Consider the following 19,759-nt stretch of genomic DNA (forward strand, 5'->3'; position numbering starts at 1 on the left):
AAAAAAAAAAAAAAAAAAGACCACGTTATCCCTTTATTCTACAGCTTCAAATACAAGCAAATGAACAATTATGCAAATGAACAACTTCTAGGGACTTTTATGAGATATGAGCACTGAAAGCTGGGTTCCTCACAAGCACATAGTTGGCCAAAGCTGTTCCTCAGGTGTGGCTAATGCTAAACACTGTCTGCGGTAAAGTATGGCACTGTATGCTAAAGTAGTTCTTCGAAAAGATTAGTGGATCTGGAACCAGTGTGTATTGTGTAGAACTCACCAATCAATGCATAGACTGTAGAACCCCACAGTGCTCAAATGAGTGTGTAGACTGTAGTACCTCATGAAGTGTGTACTGTACAGCGATAAGTGTGTAGTGTGTAACACTCGGATGTGTAGACTGCGTATTGTGTAGCGCCCCAATAAGTGTGTATTGTGTAGCACTCTGATAAGTGTGAAGTGTGTAGCAGTCAAATGAGTGTATATTGTGTAGTGACTCTGATAAGTGTGTAGACTGAGGCACGGCAATAAGTGTGCATTGTGTGGTGCTCAAATGAGTGTGTAGAGTGTAGCACTCTGATAAGCGTGTATTGTGTAGTGGTCTGGTAAGTGTGTAGCACTTAAATGTGTGTGCGTGTTGTGTAGCACTCAAATGAGTATGTAAACTGTAGCTCTCTGATAAGTGTGTAGTGGGCAAATTATTGTGTTGTGTGTAGCACCCCAATAATTGTATACTGTGTAGTGACTCTGATAAGTGGACAGACTGTACCACCTCAATAAGTGTGTACCGTGTGTCGTGTGTAGCATGTAGTACTCCATTTAATGTGTAGTACTCCAATAAATGTGTGAACTGTGCACCCCCATACAAGTGAAGTGTAGGTTATAGCACTCTGAGAGCGCTCTAAGGGGCAGCCATGGCCTAAAGCTTAAAGAAGCGGTCTTCGATCCCCATAACCAACAGGACACGTCTGTGCCCTTTAGCAAGTCACCTAACCCTCTGAGCCCCGCAGCTAAGGCTGCCCACCGCTCCAGGCACATGTGCTTACTGTCGCCCTAGCGTGTGTGTGCGTTCCCCGCACAGATGGGTTAAAGGCGGAGGTCACATTCCTATGCATGTAATAAGGATGTTGGAATTAGTGGTTCTTCTTGATAAGTGTGTAGTACGTAGCACGCTAGTGATTGTGGGCTACTATATGCTACACATAGTGTGAAATCTAGAATTCCATTTAGTGCAGTGTGTAGTACCCTAGTAAGTGTGTAGTGAGTAGTGCTTTAATAAGTGTGTTATCTAGTATCCCAGATATAGATGTAGTGTCTCCACTACACTGTACACTGTTAAAATAATATGTTTTTGAGGTTCTTCAATTTGAGGAACCTCTTAAGGTGCTTTGAGGAACCTTCAAGAATCTGTTTTCTTTGAAAAAACTTTTTTTGGATGTTCCTCAAAGCACTATATAAGGTTCCACTAGAAGTTCAAACTCAGGACCTCACACTTTGAACAGTGTACCTCAATAAGACTGTTGTGTAGACGTACGATGAGCATGTTAAAGTACCCTAGATGTAATATGACGTCTAATGACAGAGTTTATTTTATTATTTTTTTTGTGCAGTTTGTCAAACGGAAGGAAAAAAATGCAGAAACGAGAGCGTTAATTCTAGCCTCTTCTGTGCTCTGATGCGGGGATGCAGAGTCCTTGGACAGTCCAGCCTGAGAGAGGCAGAGTGTTTGGCTGCCATCCCAGAGCCTCATCATCACGGAAGGTCAGGTTACTGCGCAGCAAAGTCAGTGGGTCGCCGAGGAGAAATAAATAAATGAGAAGCCGGTCTGAATTTCCTCTCTCTAAACACCTGAGTCAGCTCTCTGTGGGAGTGACCTGTGGGGAAAGACTTTTCCAGTTTGAAAAGAACTGCGTTACGACTTGACAGAGAATCTATATACAGTTTGCCAGTGTGGGATGTAACAAGATAGGGGCTGTCTTGTTTCAGTGAAGAATCAATTGCATGTTTTTCTCTCTTCCTGCACTCCCACTTAGAACTCCAACTGCATTTTAAGGAATCCTAAATTAGGATCTGAATTTGTGAGAATTGCATCTGTCAATCAGAGCTATTATGATAAGGATCAGATGTCAGTAGAAATAGATTGGAAAGAAAATCTCTAGAACCAAGAGACTTGGAGGGAATGTGTTTTCTGCCTATTTGGTGTAATTACTACGAAGCTTTCCCAAAAGCAGTTTCTAAAAAACAAACAAACAAACAAACAAAAAAAAACATAATACAAGCTTAAAACTATATCAAAACTGAACAGGGATCATTAAGGATTGTGTATATGAGAACACATGCCAGTACATACTTGTGCCCCCTGCTGGTCATCCTTCCAATAACAAGATGTGTGAATATGAGAAGTTAATTATACAGATATTTCAACATTTTTGTGTAATTGAATGGTTAAGATGTTTAAAAAACTGATTTGTCTACAGTAGCGGTGATGGGAACCCGACATCTGAAAAAGTAAACACCTCCAAGAGCTACATCCTCAATGAAAACTGAATTGTTCAGAAATAACCTTTTTTTATTATGATAAACAAAACCTGTGTAGTGAGTGGCATGGTGGGCTGCTGGTAGCACGTATTGCACCACTGCAGGGGTTGTGGGTTCTGTTCTGAGGAGTTTGTACATTCTCCCAGTGTCTGTGAGGGTTTGCTTCTGCCTCACATAAAAAGCAAACACATGGAAAGTGAATTGGCTGTGCAAAATTTGCGAATGTGTGAGTGAATGGTTGTGTGTGGTACCCTGCGATGGACTAGCGCCCTGTCCAGGGGGTACTCCTTCCTTGCGTCCTATGATCCCGGGTAGGTTCCGTATCCAAGAAGACGGATGGTTCCTTAGTAGTTTTGGATAATAAATAAAATGGCTATATTTTGCACTGTACATGTTTCCACTCTTGGTTTCTATGACCACCACTGTAACAAGTTTCTCTAAAATGAACCATTTCACATCCATTCAACTCATCCACAGAATTGTCAGTGGCATTCCCCTTTAACTGAACCTATTTAAATATAAGGATACTGAGGCAAACTAACTACTTACTAAGAGCACTGATGACTTGTGATGAAATCAGGATTGTTGTAGTCCTTTAATGACTGATTGATCTCTCAAACTGCTCTCCACTGAATGGACCTGCAATCTGGCAAAATTGACTTTGCTGCTTTAGAGGCCTTTTGTTGCGGAGTAACCCCTTTCAGATATTTTCATGGGCAATAATCACTTGCAAATGGCACCACAGAACAGATAAGTGTTGAAGTCAACGCCTAGAGTTTTATCTGCATTCGCACATTTCCAAACTGACGTATATACACACACACACACACAAGTATGACTGACAAATTTCTCTCTGATTTCATTTAAATACAAGTTTATTTAATGATTTTGTCAGTGCAAAAAAACAACAAACCAAAAAAAGACTAGCTTCTAACATTTCTCACTTATTTTGACCTATTCTGCTTAGGACTTATACAGAAACACATTAAATACATTGACAGTAGACCATGATCATTTTAACCACTAGATGACAGTGCAACATTTAATACATTACAATAGGCAAACATACATTCACTAAAACTAAACTGCTCGGATCAGCTTCAAAGGATGACCTAAATGCAGAGTTAACCAATTTTTCTGAAATATTTCTACCAAAAGTCAGTTAAACGTTTCATCATCTAAAATTATGGTAAGAAATACATAATATATAGTGATTGAGGAAAGTTGAGAAAAATAGGATTGTGATCAAGTTAGGTGTGGCAGTATGTTATTATCAGTATGTTATTATCATGATAAATTGTGTCACAATACGTTTTTCATTGATATCAACATGTGAACACTGAACAATTGCATGTTTAAATTACTAACAGAACCTAATTACCCTTGTTTTTTGCAAGTTATTACCTCCAAAATCTCATGTAAAATGAAAACTTCAAGTATGTTGTACTTCTGCCATATCACCCAGTCTTTTGAATATTCCTCATACACTGGAAGTGAAGGTACTCCCTAAGGCACAATACTTGGACAATAAGTCACATCAACAAAACATGCTGATATTCTTTTGGAAAGTTACGGAGCATTACGGTAAAAAAAATATTTTTCCATTTTGTGGTTTGTTTCCTACTTTTCCTTATAATTCTGTAAGACTCTCGTACAGCTGAACACAACTTCATTAAAAACAGAGTACATTTAATAAAAATAAAAAAAGGTGACAGCATGGTGAAGGTGGAAAGCGTGGCATACTGTCATTGTTGAGGCTGTGAGGGATGTCAGGTTGTTCCGATTTCTGGTGAAAGAGGCAGTGTGCAGCTGCAGGTTGTGGAGTCCTGGGATGCATGAAGCAGCAGTGGTGAAAACTCTTTACTGCGCTGAATCACGCATACAGGGGCTGATATTCGTTTCTACCACTTCTGCAGGTGATCACGCAAATGCTCAGCATGCCAAAAAACTGGGGAGAGAACAAGAAACAATTGTGGTTAACAAGTGTACTGAAGTAAAAGCATTGGTTCTGGGTCCAAAAATATAAAATATGAGTCCACAACATTTAAACATACAGTAAATGTATCTAAAAGTAAAAAGTGCAATTTTTAAAAATAAAAATATTTTTGAAAATTTTTAAAAATATTTTTGTTAGTGTTGAAGCAGAGGCTAAATGGCACCAATAGTCTTCCCATACACACACAAACAAAAAACAAATTACAATGATAGTTTGATGGACTAAATGACATTTACCATTACAGTACTATTCAGTCTATTACTGAACTTAATCTAGTTCCAGAAGATAAGCCCCAAAAGTTACAACAACAAAAATAGCTGCAAGGGGCAATACACAGGAACCAAGCACTATCAGTATAATGAGGCCTCACACATCTATATGGGGCCTTGTTGAAAAAAATGATAAGGCCGGAAAAACATTGTGATCACTTAACAGGAGCAGTCAAAAGATCATGTTTTGCACAGACTGAGCTTCTGAACTTGACTTATTAAACTTGGTAAAGATACACAGAGACACACCAGTATAAACTTAAAACTCATGCACAGAGGTGTTACAATTACAATAACTAATCACTCCACACAGGAACTTATTCACACACCTAAACCTCAGAGGCTGGCAGAAACCAACTCTGATATGCTTTATCAGGGGGTCAATTTGAACAAATATGTCTGGCCCCAACCAGCAAGACAGAGTTTTTTAGTCAGCTGAGATCAACAAACCCTGCCCATATTCAGCTCAGTCAGGGCTAAAGCAGTCTGGGCCTTGTTCACAGACTGTTAGGGAGCTAGGAAAGCAGGAGGCCTATGTCTGTCCCAGTCTGTTTAGCAAGGGTCCTCTAAGATAATTTATGTGACTGGTCATAGATATTGACCTTTTTATACCTTTGCAGACTTTACAGTACATTTAGATGAGAACATAGAATGAGTATCTGACAAATGGGCCATTTAAAAAAAAAAAAAAGGACTACCACTGCAAAGGTAAAGAACGGTCAAAGTTTAAATATTCAATATGCAATCCTTATCTCTAGAATACATAAAATATTTGCTAAGTGAAGTTTCATGATCATGCTTTTGCCCATTTTGACCATGTTTTTTCAGTTCCTGCAAGATGGTTTGTTAAGGTCAACTATGTTCTGAAGATAAACTGGATCACCATGTAAAATTGTATATTTTTACAGTACTCATTTGTTTAATTTAGCTCTTAAACATACCTATCAATCTAGATACCCACTTTAAGAGTTTATTCTAGTAGGAGTGTAAACGTTTGTCAAAATTAGATGACGGGTTTTCATTTTCATGTAGGAGTCATATTAGTTATTATTAATTAGGAATGTCAACTATTTTGGATAATTCTAGAAAACAAGGTGCTTTGGACATTTTGACATCAGTTCCATGAGAACGGACCAATTAGTTAGCTATTAGTTTTTAGCCCCACCACAGAGGCTACAGGCGTCAAAAAGTGATTAGTGTCAGTAAGTGTTTAGCCAATAAAGTTTAATAAACATGGTCTACTCTTTATCTGAGATATATATTTCTAGGGTCCTACACCTGTCATGGCCATATGCTTTTCATGATTACTTTTACTTACTTACTTTTTACCTGCAAAGCGTAGAGGGCTACTTTAGTGCATAAATTTGTTTCATGTCCACAAGTGAAATTATGAGATATACTTGATTTTTCTACTGGAAGCATCAGTAGTGCCACCCAGTGGTCATTTTTAAAAACATAACTGGTTTGCTAAAAGTGCCCAGATGGACATACTGTTTACTATGGACTATGCATACTGCAATTTAATTGGCTAAAGGAGAGCACCATTATTGATAAGTCATCCTTGTATCACCCATTACAGTCTAGCACAAAGATACAGCATGTAAAATTCACTACATGTCTACATTCGGGAACCCCTTCTAATGAATGCATTCAGCTACTTTAAGTTGCACCTATTGCTGACACAGATGTGCAAATGCGCACACATACACATCTTGTCTAGTCCCTGTAGTGAAGTACTTCCATTAACATATGTGCATCATGTCATCTCAAAATGCTTTGTTGAACAAGCCTGAGAAGCTTAGTTCAAAACCGGATAAAGCATTCAATAGTTAATTAGAAATAAAAAAATAAAAAAGAATTTGTGAACAATTAATTAGATTCAGATTTGTGAGTATTCACAAGTTAGCAAAAATGTATTTACATGGAAACTGATGGTCCAAAACATAAATTAGTTATATGATTATTTTAATAATCAGCAAAAAGACATCTTTAGGCCTTATGGTTTAGGAATTACCTTTATGATGGCAAAACCCAAGATGACCAACATGGCGTAACTCAGCACATCCTGAAGCAGCTTCTCCAGCTTAGCTTCACATCCCTATGAACAGAAAACTGAAACCTTGAGAACAAATATAAAGCAGCAGTATGACTGTATTTAGATGGTCCATTAAAGATGCTTTGTAGATTCACCTGGGGCTCAACTAACATTCAGCTGAATATATATTAAGTGCAACTGAAGTTTAATGTAAATGACTGTCTATAGAACAAAACCCCAACCCTAACCCTAACCTTACCCATGAATTAACCCTAATACCAACCCTAACCTTAACCTAAACCTAATCCTAACAGGTTAAGGTTGAAGGTAATGTTAAGGTCATGTGCAGGGTTACATTTAATAGACAGTCCTTTACATTCAACTCAGAGGTCAGTTGCATTTAATAGGCATGCAGTTAAATATCAGATGAGCATCTATAAGGCATCTTTAAAGTGCCTTGTAAAGTGATAACAATGCAGCTTTTACCAAAACATCATACAGTAATACAATATAATACTATACAATATGATATTAAACATAATACAATATACACAGCTCACCTTTACATTCAGCAGCTCTGGCTTGTCAAACTGTCCAGTGCATGTAGTGTTTGCCTTACAGCACGAATGGGGCACAGTGTTATTATGAGAAGTAAACCAAGGTCTGCTGGCCCAGTCAGTGTAGTTCTGTACCCCACAACACTGCAGCTGTAAGGGTGGAGAAGATAGAGACGCATAGAACAAGATAGCAGAAAACTTCATGCAGCAGAAAACTTCATTTAGTTTCACAGATTATAAATTAATACTTAAACATAACAATACCTTACCTGAGACTGCAAATAGTCCACTGCCCGGGTCTCAGCGTTCTGACCATCGTACTTCTGGAAGACGTCACTCATGGACTTCTCCAAATCTCCTTTTATCTGCAAAAATATTCACACAGACATACAACATTACAACAGAAGCTAAAAACTAGAGAGCTAAAAGCACAGTGGAATTCTTATGATACTCAACTACTTTCAAAATGGAGAGGAACTCACTCTGCCTCTGTAGATGAAGCCAAACACGAAGGCTGTCACTTCCGCAGCAAAGACCAGTAAAAGGATCAACATGAACTGCATGCAAAACAAGAATGAACGTGACAAACCATTTACTTCTCTAGCGTCTTTAGAAGGAACTGAAACATAAATGTTTTTTTCTTTAAAACCCCCCTTATGAAACCAGACATTACTGCTGGAAAGTCCCACACTTACGAAGCTTAAGCCAAGTTTAGACTCCCTCAGTGTCGCACAGCAGCCGATGACACCAATAATAAACAGAACCACGGCCACGCCGATAATGATGGCTGCGGGAATGAGGGTGTACTTGTCCTCCAAAAAGTTGTCAAAGTTCTTGTAGCTCTGTATGACATAAGCACCGACATAGGCAAGAGCTGCTCCTGCAGCCTGAATGAAGAAACACACAAAAAAGAGAAATAAACCAGGTTGAAATCAGGGGAAATATACAAATGCTCAACTGTTCAACTGTCTGGTGAAATTCAACTGATCTGTTAAGATAGGTGATAAATAAAAGGTCAAATGAATTCTTAAAAAATTTTTGTAAATGAGATATTTAAGAAAGAAGAACCATTCCAAGGTGTATAGAAACCCCATGTAGTGTAGGCTGGTGTCATTTAAGGATGCTACACCAACAGTCTTTTCTCTAGGACCTTTTACACCCAAGCCAAGAACCTTTTAGGAACATTTGTTCAAGTTCAGACCAGGCCTTCAACATACAGAAGGAGACTGGCCTGGAGTTTTGGGCGGGTTCTGTTTTAGGCTAGACAGCTGGACCCCTTCTTGATGAACAGAGGTAGGACTGAGTAACATGGAGGAAATGGGGGGGGGGGTGATAGATCATGGGACATAGACAGATGTTAGACTGGAATGAGGAAGAGTTTTAAGCATGGTCCTATTCCCAAACTTTGGTTATTTCATACCTCTATTCTAAGTGTTAAGCTGAATTTCTCTCATTCTATTCTATCAGTAACTAACAACTTTGTTCTTCTTAAGCAACGGCTCCATGTGACCAAAACACACAATTTAAGACAATAAAGTGATGTTTTATTTAGCTAGACTGTTTGATTGATTTGTGCTCGGGTAAGCTGGCAGAACATACAGCCCCAAGGAAAAGTTCCATTAATGGACATTAATGGGTCAATTGACGTCAACAGAGTTAAAGACACTGTATATGATTTCAATCCAATTCAGTTTTTGTAATATTCAGCAAATGTTTCCTTACTGAAATAAAGGTCTGGTGTTGAAAATGGGAAACAAAGCGGCTCGGCTCAAACATCCTCGCTAACGCTTAACCTAGCTAAAACTAATTACTTGTCATGATGTTGTTCTCTATAACATTATATCATGGGTATTGGATCATACAACATTTGCAAAGGGTTTTATGGCCACAAAAGGTCTGGGGAGGCAGAGTTCAGCAGAACTGCATACAGTGCCTTTAAATGTAAGGTGATTAAAGCACCCATCAAAACGAAGTGCCTCCAGAGGTCCTCTGCAAACTGCACCAAGCAAGAGCAGCTCCAGAAAAAAATTACCCTAGTTCTGTTGCGGAAAATATACTTCTATCTTCACTTAATTTACAGTACATTTCCATTAAATATCGATTGTATTGCTTTCTGTGTATTTGCCTCAGAATGACTGCAATTTGTTGTACAGGCCTCCAACTCATTTGAATACTCTGTATGTGTATCTAATGTTTGTTGTGTTTTGTTTTGTTTTTTTCCAAGGTTATTAATAATTAAAGAAACTGGGACTTCATCCATCTGGATTAGCATTACAGAGAAATGTATGCCTTTCGTTGTGTCCTACAGGATTACACATTCAGTAAAGAAACTGAAGAAACTGCTGATATTTAAGATGAGCAGCCCAGCATCACCTGAAGACACTGCTCATATGTAATCAAACATAGGTTAATACTGCTATAATATTTAATCATATATAACAATTATTTAAAAAATAATAATAATAATAATAATAATGACATATATAAAGTTCTACCAAGGTCTCCTTTGCAAGAGCAAGTGCTTGCACCATCATTTCCCAATGGCTGTGGGTCTGGCTTAGTGATCCACCCACAGCAACACATGACTGACTTGGTCACACTGCTCAGTCACGGGACCATGAGTGACCCCGTAACTGCCAGTAATCTTCCCTGGAACTCTGGTCTTGTGCCTCAGATATGAACCTAAATCCCACCCCAGCAGCACAGCAGTCCCCAGTTTTTAACATCCCCAGTTTACCCTCTAGATCAACGCGTACTACAGTACTAACGAGGGCGTCACAAAATAACACCCGGCCACTAGCAGTAGACTACGTCCACTGTAGTAACAGTAGCACTAGTGTGTGGTACGGATTATTTAGTCAAGTAAATCGTAAATGTAGCCTTCCAGTCTCTTTCTTCTAATTCCACAGGTAAATGAATTCGCTAAGCTGCTAAACAAAACAAAACAACTCAATTTCCTGAGTCATGCTGTGACAAAACATGTCCGATGAGGAACTGATATTACTCCATTAACACAGTTCTGTCCATTAAAACTTGGGTCATATACCAAAGGAGAAGTCCTGTCAGGAGGCACAGTCTCTCCCTGAGGCCAAACAGAGAGACTGGAAGCTTTTTAAAAATGTTTTCTTATTTCTAAGCACGCAAACACACGCTCCATTCATGGCTACATAATCGAATTTAGGGGGAGACATTACAGCCATCTCATCTGTTGTGAAAGAGCTTCTACTGAGAGACGGGACAGACTGAAGACCCAGGTCTTATTCAACACATCTCGGTCCTACAGATCACATCCCCACCCGGGTCTACAGGATGTAGAAACACAGCTCGGTGCACTGCGTGTGTACTCGGAGTGCAGTCAGACTGAGACCTTATCACATCTGTGGGGAGGAACGGGTTCATCCGTCCTCCGGCTACACAGATAACACCGTGAGCTAAAAGATGCCCGAGTGACCTTCGTTTAGAGAAGGTACCTGACTTGAGCCGCGCCGGAGGAAAATGTGAGGAGAGCGTGTCCGTCTCCTGATTTGGGCTACATGATGATGAAATTTAAGGTACAATGAAAACACAAACGCAACTCACCCAGAAAATTAAGCTGAGGAGCAGAAGGACGGTCTTGGATGTTACAATGCCACAGTCCATGTTTGCTGCGTTTCTTCACAGTCGAAAGCTGAAGTTTCCCCTCGTTGCTGTCAGACCAAGAAAGCGCGTCCCTCCGTTCCCGTAAAAGCACGCACCGCGTCATCCACACGTCACTGGTGCTTTTTGAACTCAGAATGAATCATTCTTTTGAACCGATTCTTTCTAGTGAATCGGTTAAATAAATTAAACTAAATCAAGCAGTTTCGTGTCACGATTAACTCCGTCTTAAAGGCTGAGCAGTGTATTCTAAAATATCGTATTATGAAAAAATACCACATCTTAGAAACGACCCCTGTTTATGTAACATTAGTCTGTGGCGTATGAGGCCGTTTGTGCAGGGCATGCACTCGTGTCTGAACGAATCGTTCTTTTGAACCGGTTCTTTCTAGTGAATCGGTTAAAACGTCCAAACGCGCAAATCAATTAAATTAAACATTTCGCGGCACGTTTACGCCCGTGTTAAAGGCTGAGCAGTCTATCCTCAAAATCGTTTTATAAAAAAATACCACATATTAGAAACTACGCCTGTTTATGTAACATTAGTCTGTGGCGTATAGCCCCGTTTGTGCAGGGCATGCAGGGATGCTGTTAAGCATTTTGGGCACATTGGGCCACAATGCAACAGTCCATGTCTGCTGCGTTTATTCAGAGTCGAGAGCTGAATCGATACCGCTCGCATGATCTCGTCTCGTGCTGTTGGAAAACTGAACGAATCGTTCTTTGAGCCGGTTCTTTCTAGTGAATCGGTAAAATCAATCAATTAAATCAAGCCTTTTTGTGTCACGATTACCTCCGCGTTAAAGGCTGAGCAGTGTATTCTAAAATATCATAATATGAAACGTCCAAACGCGCAAATCAATTAAATTAAACATTTCGCGGCACGTTTACGTCCGTGTTAAAGGCTAAGCAGTCTATCCTCAAAAATCTTTTATAAAAAAATGCCACATATTAGAAACTACGCCTGTTTATGTAACATTAGTCTGTGGCGTATAGCCCTGTTCGTGCAGAGCATGCAGAGACTTCGTTAGGGATTTTGGGCCCCCTGAAAAAGATATCACATTAGACCACACCACCACAGGCCACACCACTCCTAAAAATATATCACTGGGTAGACATACACTTTAGGCAGAGACAGCTGATTTAGTATGAACAGCTTGTGCAGAATTTGTCTTACTTGGTTAAATGTCAGTCAAAATAGGAGCAAAATGTAGTACATTTGGAAATGATTGAGTTATGGGTTTTTCCCTACAATTTTGCACTACAGTCTCGTAGTGCCAAACTTCCTTCTCTCTTAAGTGTCTTTCTTTTTTGGAAACAAGATTTTTCTTTAGGAAGCCGAGACACAATGCTCCACCGCTTACATGTAAGTGAAAGAGTGGGTGGTGCGGTGGTGGAGGGCATATGGTGCCCCTATATGCATGCAACTGATAACGTTACACAGACTTCAGACTTTGGCTGATTCCAATATTCAGATCTGCAGAGTAAGATTAAACATGCTAAAACAAAATAAGTAAACAAAGCACTAAAATAGAAATACGTAAGTCATCATATCTCACAGCTTATAAACGCTTTCAGTTTTGGTTTCAGTTGTTTCAATTGGAGAGGTATTCCATGAAATTCTGCATCTACTCATTTTTTTTCAAAATGGCAAAAATGCTCTATTTTAAGTTCATTAGTCTGAAATGGAACGTGTCCCCAAAAATGTCTGGTTTGTTTAGATGTTCCTCTGAAATGGTGTCTTCTGATGACTCTTCCATGACACTTCCAGGATTCTGCTAAATCTTTCTTTTGGGAGAGTGGGAAGATTAGGGTTGATGCACTTTTCTAGCAGTCCTGTGAGCTGTTCTCTCTCAACGTTTTCTTCCAGAACTAGACTTCTGCTATTTCTTAATTACATTACAGACTGAAGAAACATCTGTTTGGAGATGCTTTGCAATCTTTTTATGACCATTTCCTTCTTTGTTGGCATCAGTTATTCTCTTTGAATTTGAGCCCATGTGTTTATAAAACTATTAAATGTACATCTCCTGGCCTCTAACTGTGATTGTGAACAAGGCATAGCCCTGACTAGTTCATTAAGGTATAGGGCATTGGTAAACGTGATATGAGAGCTCAATTCTCCTGGGGTTCAGGGGTCGCATGGTGCTCCTTTCCTTTATTCCATGCTAAAATTGTCTATTTTACAATGTTAAACATTTCATATGTAATGTGGAGGTCAGGCCTTTTGGAAATCAGTCCCTCTTCTACTCTCTTAACTATTCACAGTTACAGATAGTTTGACCAGGGGTGCCCAAACCTTCGCATGCCTCTGTATGTGCTGTATGCTTCCCATGACAAGACGTCACAAACATGCATGCTCAGAATCAGCTGAAAGTCTGCTGAACTGTGCAAAAGCATGTGAAATCCAAGCTGCTCAAACCCCCTTGTATCACATGCTTTCGGAGCAGCAGGGCCACAGACCTTAAAGCCGCAGGCCAACTCGCTCAGCAATGAGTAATAACACAAAGTCTTAGGAGTACAGCAGAGATGGGGGGTTTCTGAGAGGTCCTTTTAGTGGAATTTGAGACTTGGTTGGTGCTCTTTCTGTATGGAGGGATCATTTTTCTTGTTCATTACCAACACAAAGAGTCACTAGTGCGAGTCTCTGTGGCAGCTCTTGCTTCATGGCCAGGGGAGAAGGGTCTATCTACAGAGCCGCTGCACCATGCTCTCAGCCCAGGCACTCTCAGCTCTGCACCGTCAGCGACAGATATGATGTCACATCAAGGTCAAGAGGCTTGCCATTTGTAAGATGGAGAGTGCAGAAGAGGCCTTAAACCCTAAGGCTGCAGCATGAAGCAGCATTGACTGGACGAGTTGTGATGCCAAAGCTGTTTAATCATTGCAGAGCATAGAATCAGACTGTACAACTATAATAACAGGTAATGGTGGAGTAAATTTAATCATTTACAGTTAACCCAGATGTTATTTCTGCCTTGTACACATTTTCAAAAGAAGATGAATCTTTAAGACCTGAGAAGGACCAAGAACCCAAAGCCAGCTGCGAACGAATCGCTGCCTCCCAGAGCAGACTACCTTTTGTTAACAATGCAATGTTTCTGAGCAGCTTAGGTTCATATATGAGCTCCAGTTTTGATTTTTTTTTGCTGATACATAAAACCATAAAATTAATAAAAGGTGTACCTTGTTTTTACAAGTGACTGCATGTAGAATTCATTTCTTAGAAGAACCCCAAAAATATTATGTGATTAATTATGATATAATCACAAGTTAAAATGCTAGCTAGCACATCCTTGAATTTTGGACAAGAAATGTAATAGCCTAATAAACTGGCTAGACTAATTCATTTTTCCGCTTATAGTATCTCAGTGTTGTTGAGAACTTTAGCATCAAACGCGCCAAAGCTCAGACACAGAAGCTTTAATATAGAAAATGCTTCAACAACTTTATAAGAGATAAACGCATGATCAGTGAATGGCCTGGTTTAAGCAAGCTAAGAGAGGAGCAGCTGTGTGTGTGAGAGAGCGAGATGAGGGAGGGGTAAGAGAATAAGAGTTAGTTATGAGATTGAATCCATATTTCAGCATAAATAAAGTGTAATGTACCCTCTTAGCTCAACAGCAGCAACACTGTGTATACATCACCAAATAAAACCGCTAATACATCACTAGGCTCTGTAAAGAGAGTGACCTACGGGAGGAAGGATAAACTTGATAAGATGATTAATTTACGTTAAAAAAGGTTAGCGTGTTAAAGTTTGCAGATTAATCATGTGCATTAATAATGTGGACAGCGCTAAAAACACAAGTGTGCATGCTAGGTTAATGAGTTCCTCTTCCTAGATAATTATCGTCCCACTTGAAAGCAGCAAGAAAGTGTGACTGCAATTCTGAAATTAACCACTAGAGGCGTACTTGTAAGTATCCGATGCAGGCCTGACAGTGCAGTACTGTGGCTCTGCAGTTGGATACTATTGGGCCGGGAGGCTAGAGTCCTCTCTAATGGCTTCCGCTGCTTAGCCAGAAAGCTAACGTCCTCTCACCCATCTTCACTCTCATGCTGGCGAGCGCCTTCTTAACAAACTGCAGCTGTCCGTATTCAGGGAACGACTGCCAGCACGTAATAGCAAGTGAAATGGAGACTTCTCCTTCCTCCCACCGCAGAAGCTTTTCAAAAGATTTTTGAAGCATATCAATTAAAATCATGTCATGTGTTTACATTGGTGACAGTGACAGTCTAGTGAACGCATTGTTAGGCTAACATCTCCCATTCTCAGCAAAAGAAGCACATATAATACATCAAACATGTCTTGGCTGATTGACAGCATCTGGGGTAAGGGATATATCATGTTGAGTTTTCACCAAACTGTTCCTTTAACCCTAATAATTAGCATAACACTTATTATATGATTGTTCGGTTGGTGTTAGGAGTGTGTGTGTGTGTCCTGAAGTTGAAATGGAAAGAATTCAGTCCAAAAAGGATATGCTGGTATTTCATTGACTGTACTCTCATTAAATGTTAATGTACAAATCCATTATATACAATCACTGGATCACTGTCCCTGGGTATGAGACAGACGTTATATAAATTTACTGCTTTAACAGTGCAGTGAACAGTGCAGATAGACAAATTTGCAGGTGTATTAAAGGGTGTGGTCAGCGTCCTGTGGGCAGCATCCAGTGACCACTGCTTATGGCTTGGAGGATGACCAACACAACTCTTATGCGCTGTGAAGCAGTTGAACTGTGTTCTCTGGAATGATGGTGCTCCATCCAGTACTTGTGAGAGGTGGGGTGGTATTCATCCAACATTCTAACGCTCTTGTTGCTGAATGCAATTAAATCCTCACAGCAATGCTCCAAAATCTAGTAGAAAGCCTTGCCTGGACAGTAGAGGCAGTATTTCAACAAAAGCAGGGTTAACTCTTTTTTTAATGCCCTTGATTTAAAACAATGTGCAGCTGTCCCAATACTTGTGTCCATATAATGTATATTTATGTTTATGCTATTTACAATACAAGTAATTTTACATAAGATCTAGCAAATCTAGCAAAATATCAAAGGAATATTGGATAAAGGTAACTTTATTTGGATAGCGCACAGTAGATGCTTTCTCTCCAACCTTAGCTTTGAATCAACTGGTGTTTCAGCAGATCATTTTTTGATTATTATAGGGGGCTAAAATGTACTATCCAAATTAAGCAAGACAAAAAGCCAGACAAACATCTGCAGTAATACACATGTGGTTGCTTTAACCGCCAGACCCAGCTAAACGGGCGAGGTTGTCTTAGGTCACAGCCAACAGATCTGGATTTATAGATAAGCCTGTGAGAGGTTTATGGGGGGAAAATGCTCTAGAAAGCCAGCTCTTATAGACTAGTGTAATTATTTACAATTATTAAAGAGAGACTCAACAGTGTTCCTACAAGAAGGATAAACTTTGGAAGAGAGCCTCTCTTTTTAGATTTTTTAATACAGCACCTATTCCACTATTTCAGATAAGTCTCTATATTTTATTTACCAATGCATTTTAAGCTTTTTTAAGCCATGTTTATTAGGTAATTTATGTATCTTAGCCTATTCAGTACAGTTTACCATCCTAAATACCTGTCTCAGATAAAGGTCAAGTTGATTATGGCTTCATTAAGGTAAATCCTAAATCACAAAATAACTAAAATTCAACCTATATGTTCATTAATCCTAACACTGCTTGTTATTTCACAGATGATTATGATTATATAATGCTGAACAATATGAAAGACGACTGATTACCGATAGTAACAGCATGCGGTTGAAGAAATGTGTTTTTGATCAACAGAAAAATGAGTTAAAGTGTAGAAATACAATCCAAGATTTGAATTTGTGTTCTGTGGAATCTAGCTTGTACCCAAGTCTCTCTGTTTAGAGTACAATAAGTCCCGGAGAAAATCTGCTGCAAGCATTTTACAGCTAAACAACACAACGTCTACCTGTAAGGAGTGAGTGACTCTGTAAGTGCAAAAGACTTGCATTGGATAAACCGATCCCCAAATCATTATTAAGAGGGAGGCCATGTGTACATGCCAAGGTCAATGTGTGCAATTTTATGGGATGTTTGATCTGGTGGTCAGATGCTCTTTGAAGAAATTGTACCTCTTTTGAGTAAGGTGGAAAACACACTTTGGCTTACACATTGAGAAAAAGGCGGTCAAGCAATCGGTTGAGTCTACACGGTTCTCACCATATCTATATTAGCAGCTGGAGGAGTCATCGCCTTACTATCTTCATCCTCACAGCCCTCTTAACAAGCCATACAACAAGTCACGGTCATGTCTGAGGCAGCCCCGGCTCCAGCAGCAGTTCCTGCTAAAGCACCAAAGCGAAGGTCTACGAAGGCCAAGAAGACTGGCCCATCAGTGTCCGACCTGATTGTGAAGGTGGTGTCTGCAAGCAAGGACCGTAAAGGCATCTCCTTGGCTGCTCTGAAGAAAGGCCTGTCTGCCGCCGGCTATGACGTGGCCAAAAACAGCTTCCGTGTTAGACTGGCTGTCAGACGCTTGCTTGCCAACGGTGGGTTAACTCAGACCAAAGGGACAGGTGCTTCTGGATCCTTCAAAATCGGGGAAAAGGCAGCAAAGAAGAAAGCTCTCAAGAAAGCCAAGAAGCCTCTGGCCAAGAAAGCCAAGAGGACACGGGCGAAGAAACCCGCGGCTGCCAAGAAGTCTCCAAAGAAGACCAAGAGAAAGACCAAGAGCCCCAGAAAGGCCAAAAAACCCGTGACCAAAAAGACCAAGAGTCCCCGAAAGTCAACACGCAGAGCTAAAGCTCCAGCTAAACAGCAGTGAGTGCAAGCGGCTGGACAGTGACTATCTTGGCACCTGCTGATTGGTGACCATGTTTAGGAACTTGATTCATACTTTCTGCATGCCTTCAAAACATATGGTTAGATGTCTGGAAGTACCTTTCATCTATGCTTTGTAAACTACTGACATTCTGAATGTTCCAGCTTTAATTAAAAATAATTCTGAATCAAGAATGAAAAGCTGGTTGTGATGTTTTGTTTGTCTACACACAACTTGTCACAAGTGTCAAAGCAAAACTTTCTAGCTTAGTTTCTTTACACCATGCTAGCATCAGTTGCTCTTTACATTGCCTTGAAATTTCACTTAGAGAAAATTTGTATAAATGTACAGTAAACAATTAGCCTGTAAAATGATTATATCTGAGATGAAAATGTTATCCAACAATATACAAAACTATATAATATAAAGATGATTAAATTAACAGTGATAATCATAGTTGTTATGATAGTAGTCTAGAACAAAGCAATTTTAAAATGGCAGAATTTATGGAATACTGTATATCGCAGCTGTCTAATGAAAACCATGTATCTCCATTTCTGTCCATTTTTTGTTTCTTCAGTCGTTTAAACCTTTTAGCTGCTCTGTACACTGTGTGAATAATTCCAATCTTATTTTTCCATTCTAAATTAGGAGTATTTTTGCCTTCTGTAAACTCACCATTCTAGAGATACATGTTTTTTTTTTTATTGGACAGGATGGAGATGATATTGATTTATTATAACCAGGAATACACAGATTAAAATCAATATAAAATATAATTGTACATACACATGATGTTTTTCTTGTGGACATCACTGTCAATATAAAGCTTATGTCAATTTTTCATTTTTGCTCCACATGATTTGAAAACACCAACTATCCATACAATTATATCAAAACTTCATGCTGAATAAACTAACAAAAATGCTCTTAAATTATTTTTTTTGCCTCTTTTTGCCAAGTTACCATTTTAAAAATACAAGATTTTAGTCCAGCAGTGACAATATGCTTATTGTTTACTAGTCCATGGTGCTTACATTTTAAACAGCTGTCATTTGGCCTGTGACAGCACAGTGTACGTTAGTACTGAGATAATGCTGGGGTAATGAGTAAGCTGTATAAACCTGATAGGAATATGACTTGGGTCCTGTCCCAAACTCCTCCCTTAGTGCTATGTATTTGTTGCAATTGACACAGTCATGAAGTTTTACCGCCACAAGATCCCGCCAAACGAAATGAAAGAGTATTTTGGCAACCCCACCAAACTTGCATTGATCAGAAAGTGAATTTTCAAAGTGTAAGAAAACAAGGTGGCAGTGGAGTTTAGCCAAACTCTATGAGTTGCATGGATTTGATAGACACCAAAAATTGTGCAGGGAGTGCTGAAAACAGACAGGGTCCTGGTTGTCCAGGATTATACTCATCCCACTGAAGACGTTAATTTACTTTTTACTACAAAGTTTTTTCAATTTTTCCATTACTGTACCATGTTCTGTACTGTGCATATTGGCTGGTTTCAAAAGCATCTTGGTACATCTTAACTTACAGGTAAGATGATCTTAATACTGTGATGCTTTTTCAGCAACTGGACTCCGAGTTCATGAACATAGTTTTTTTTTAAAAAGGGAGCAGTGGACTTTGTACAAGTAACATATGGGTTAAGGCAGGTTGCATGTGCAGAGAGACTTTATTAGGACTACAGCAATTCTCATCATCAATACAGGCAGAGGTCAGGAAACAGGCAAATCCATAATTCGGGTCAGAGTACAAGGCAAAGCATCACAAACACTTCAGAGCTTGGTAACAGAACAGTGACTTCACCAACAACACTTCTAATCAGCGTCCTAATCAGTCCAATCATAAACAGCACCTGTGTTGGTGAAGGGCAGAGCTTAACCCTTGCACACTGGT

General features: G+C 39.5%; 2 protein-coding genes across 2 annotated transcripts; one reads left to right on the top strand and one right to left on the bottom strand.

Moving 5' to 3' along the window:
- Positions 1-3,389: 3,389 nt before the first annotated feature.
- On the bottom strand, positions 3,390-11,113 carry tspan36 (tetraspanin 36). The gene is made up of 7 exons (XM_072681863.1): positions 10,969-11,113; positions 8,085-8,276; positions 7,872-7,946; positions 7,659-7,754; positions 7,393-7,539; positions 6,812-6,895; positions 3,390-4,480 (listed from the first exon to the last, which is right to left on the bottom strand). Exons 1-7 carry the CDS (start codon positions 11,026-11,028, stop codon positions 4,406-4,408), a joined length of 729 nt encoding a protein of 242 aa, XP_072537964.1. The 5' UTR covers positions 11,029-11,113; the 3' UTR covers positions 3,390-4,405.
- Positions 11,114-17,302: 6,189 nt separating this feature from the next.
- On the top strand, positions 17,303-18,048 carry LOC140556853 (histone H1). Its single transcript, XM_072680950.1, has one exon. It carries the CDS (start codon positions 17,336-17,338, stop codon positions 17,849-17,851), a length of 516 nt encoding a protein of 171 aa, XP_072537051.1. The 5' UTR covers positions 17,303-17,335; the 3' UTR covers positions 17,852-18,048.
- Positions 18,049-19,759: the final 1,711 nt, after the last annotated feature.

Source organism: Salminus brasiliensis, chromosome 6 (assembly GCF_030463535.1).
Source record: "Salminus brasiliensis chromosome 6, fSalBra1.hap2, whole genome shotgun sequence".
Classification (NCBI taxonomy): domain Eukaryota; kingdom Metazoa; phylum Chordata; class Actinopteri; order Characiformes; family Bryconidae; genus Salminus; species Salminus brasiliensis.

Bases quoted from the DNA above. Each gene is read 5' to 3' on its own strand.
- LOC140556853 (XM_072680950.1), top strand. From the start codon at position 17,336: ATGTCTGAGGCAGCCCCGGCTCCAGCAGCAGTTCCTGCTAAAGCACCA.
- tspan36 (XM_072681863.1), bottom strand. From the start codon at position 11,028: ATGGACTGTGGCATTGTAACATCCAAGACCGTCCTTCTGCTCCTCAGC. The intron at 7,947-8,084 runs GTAAGTGTGGGA...TTTTGCATGCAG, and splicing joins CTAAACTTGGCTTAAGCTTC to TTCATGTTGATCCTTTTACT. The intron at 4,481-6,811 runs GTAATTCCTAAA...TTCTCTCCCCAG, and splicing joins TGGGTTTTGCCATCATAAAG to TTTTTTGGCATGCTGAGCAT.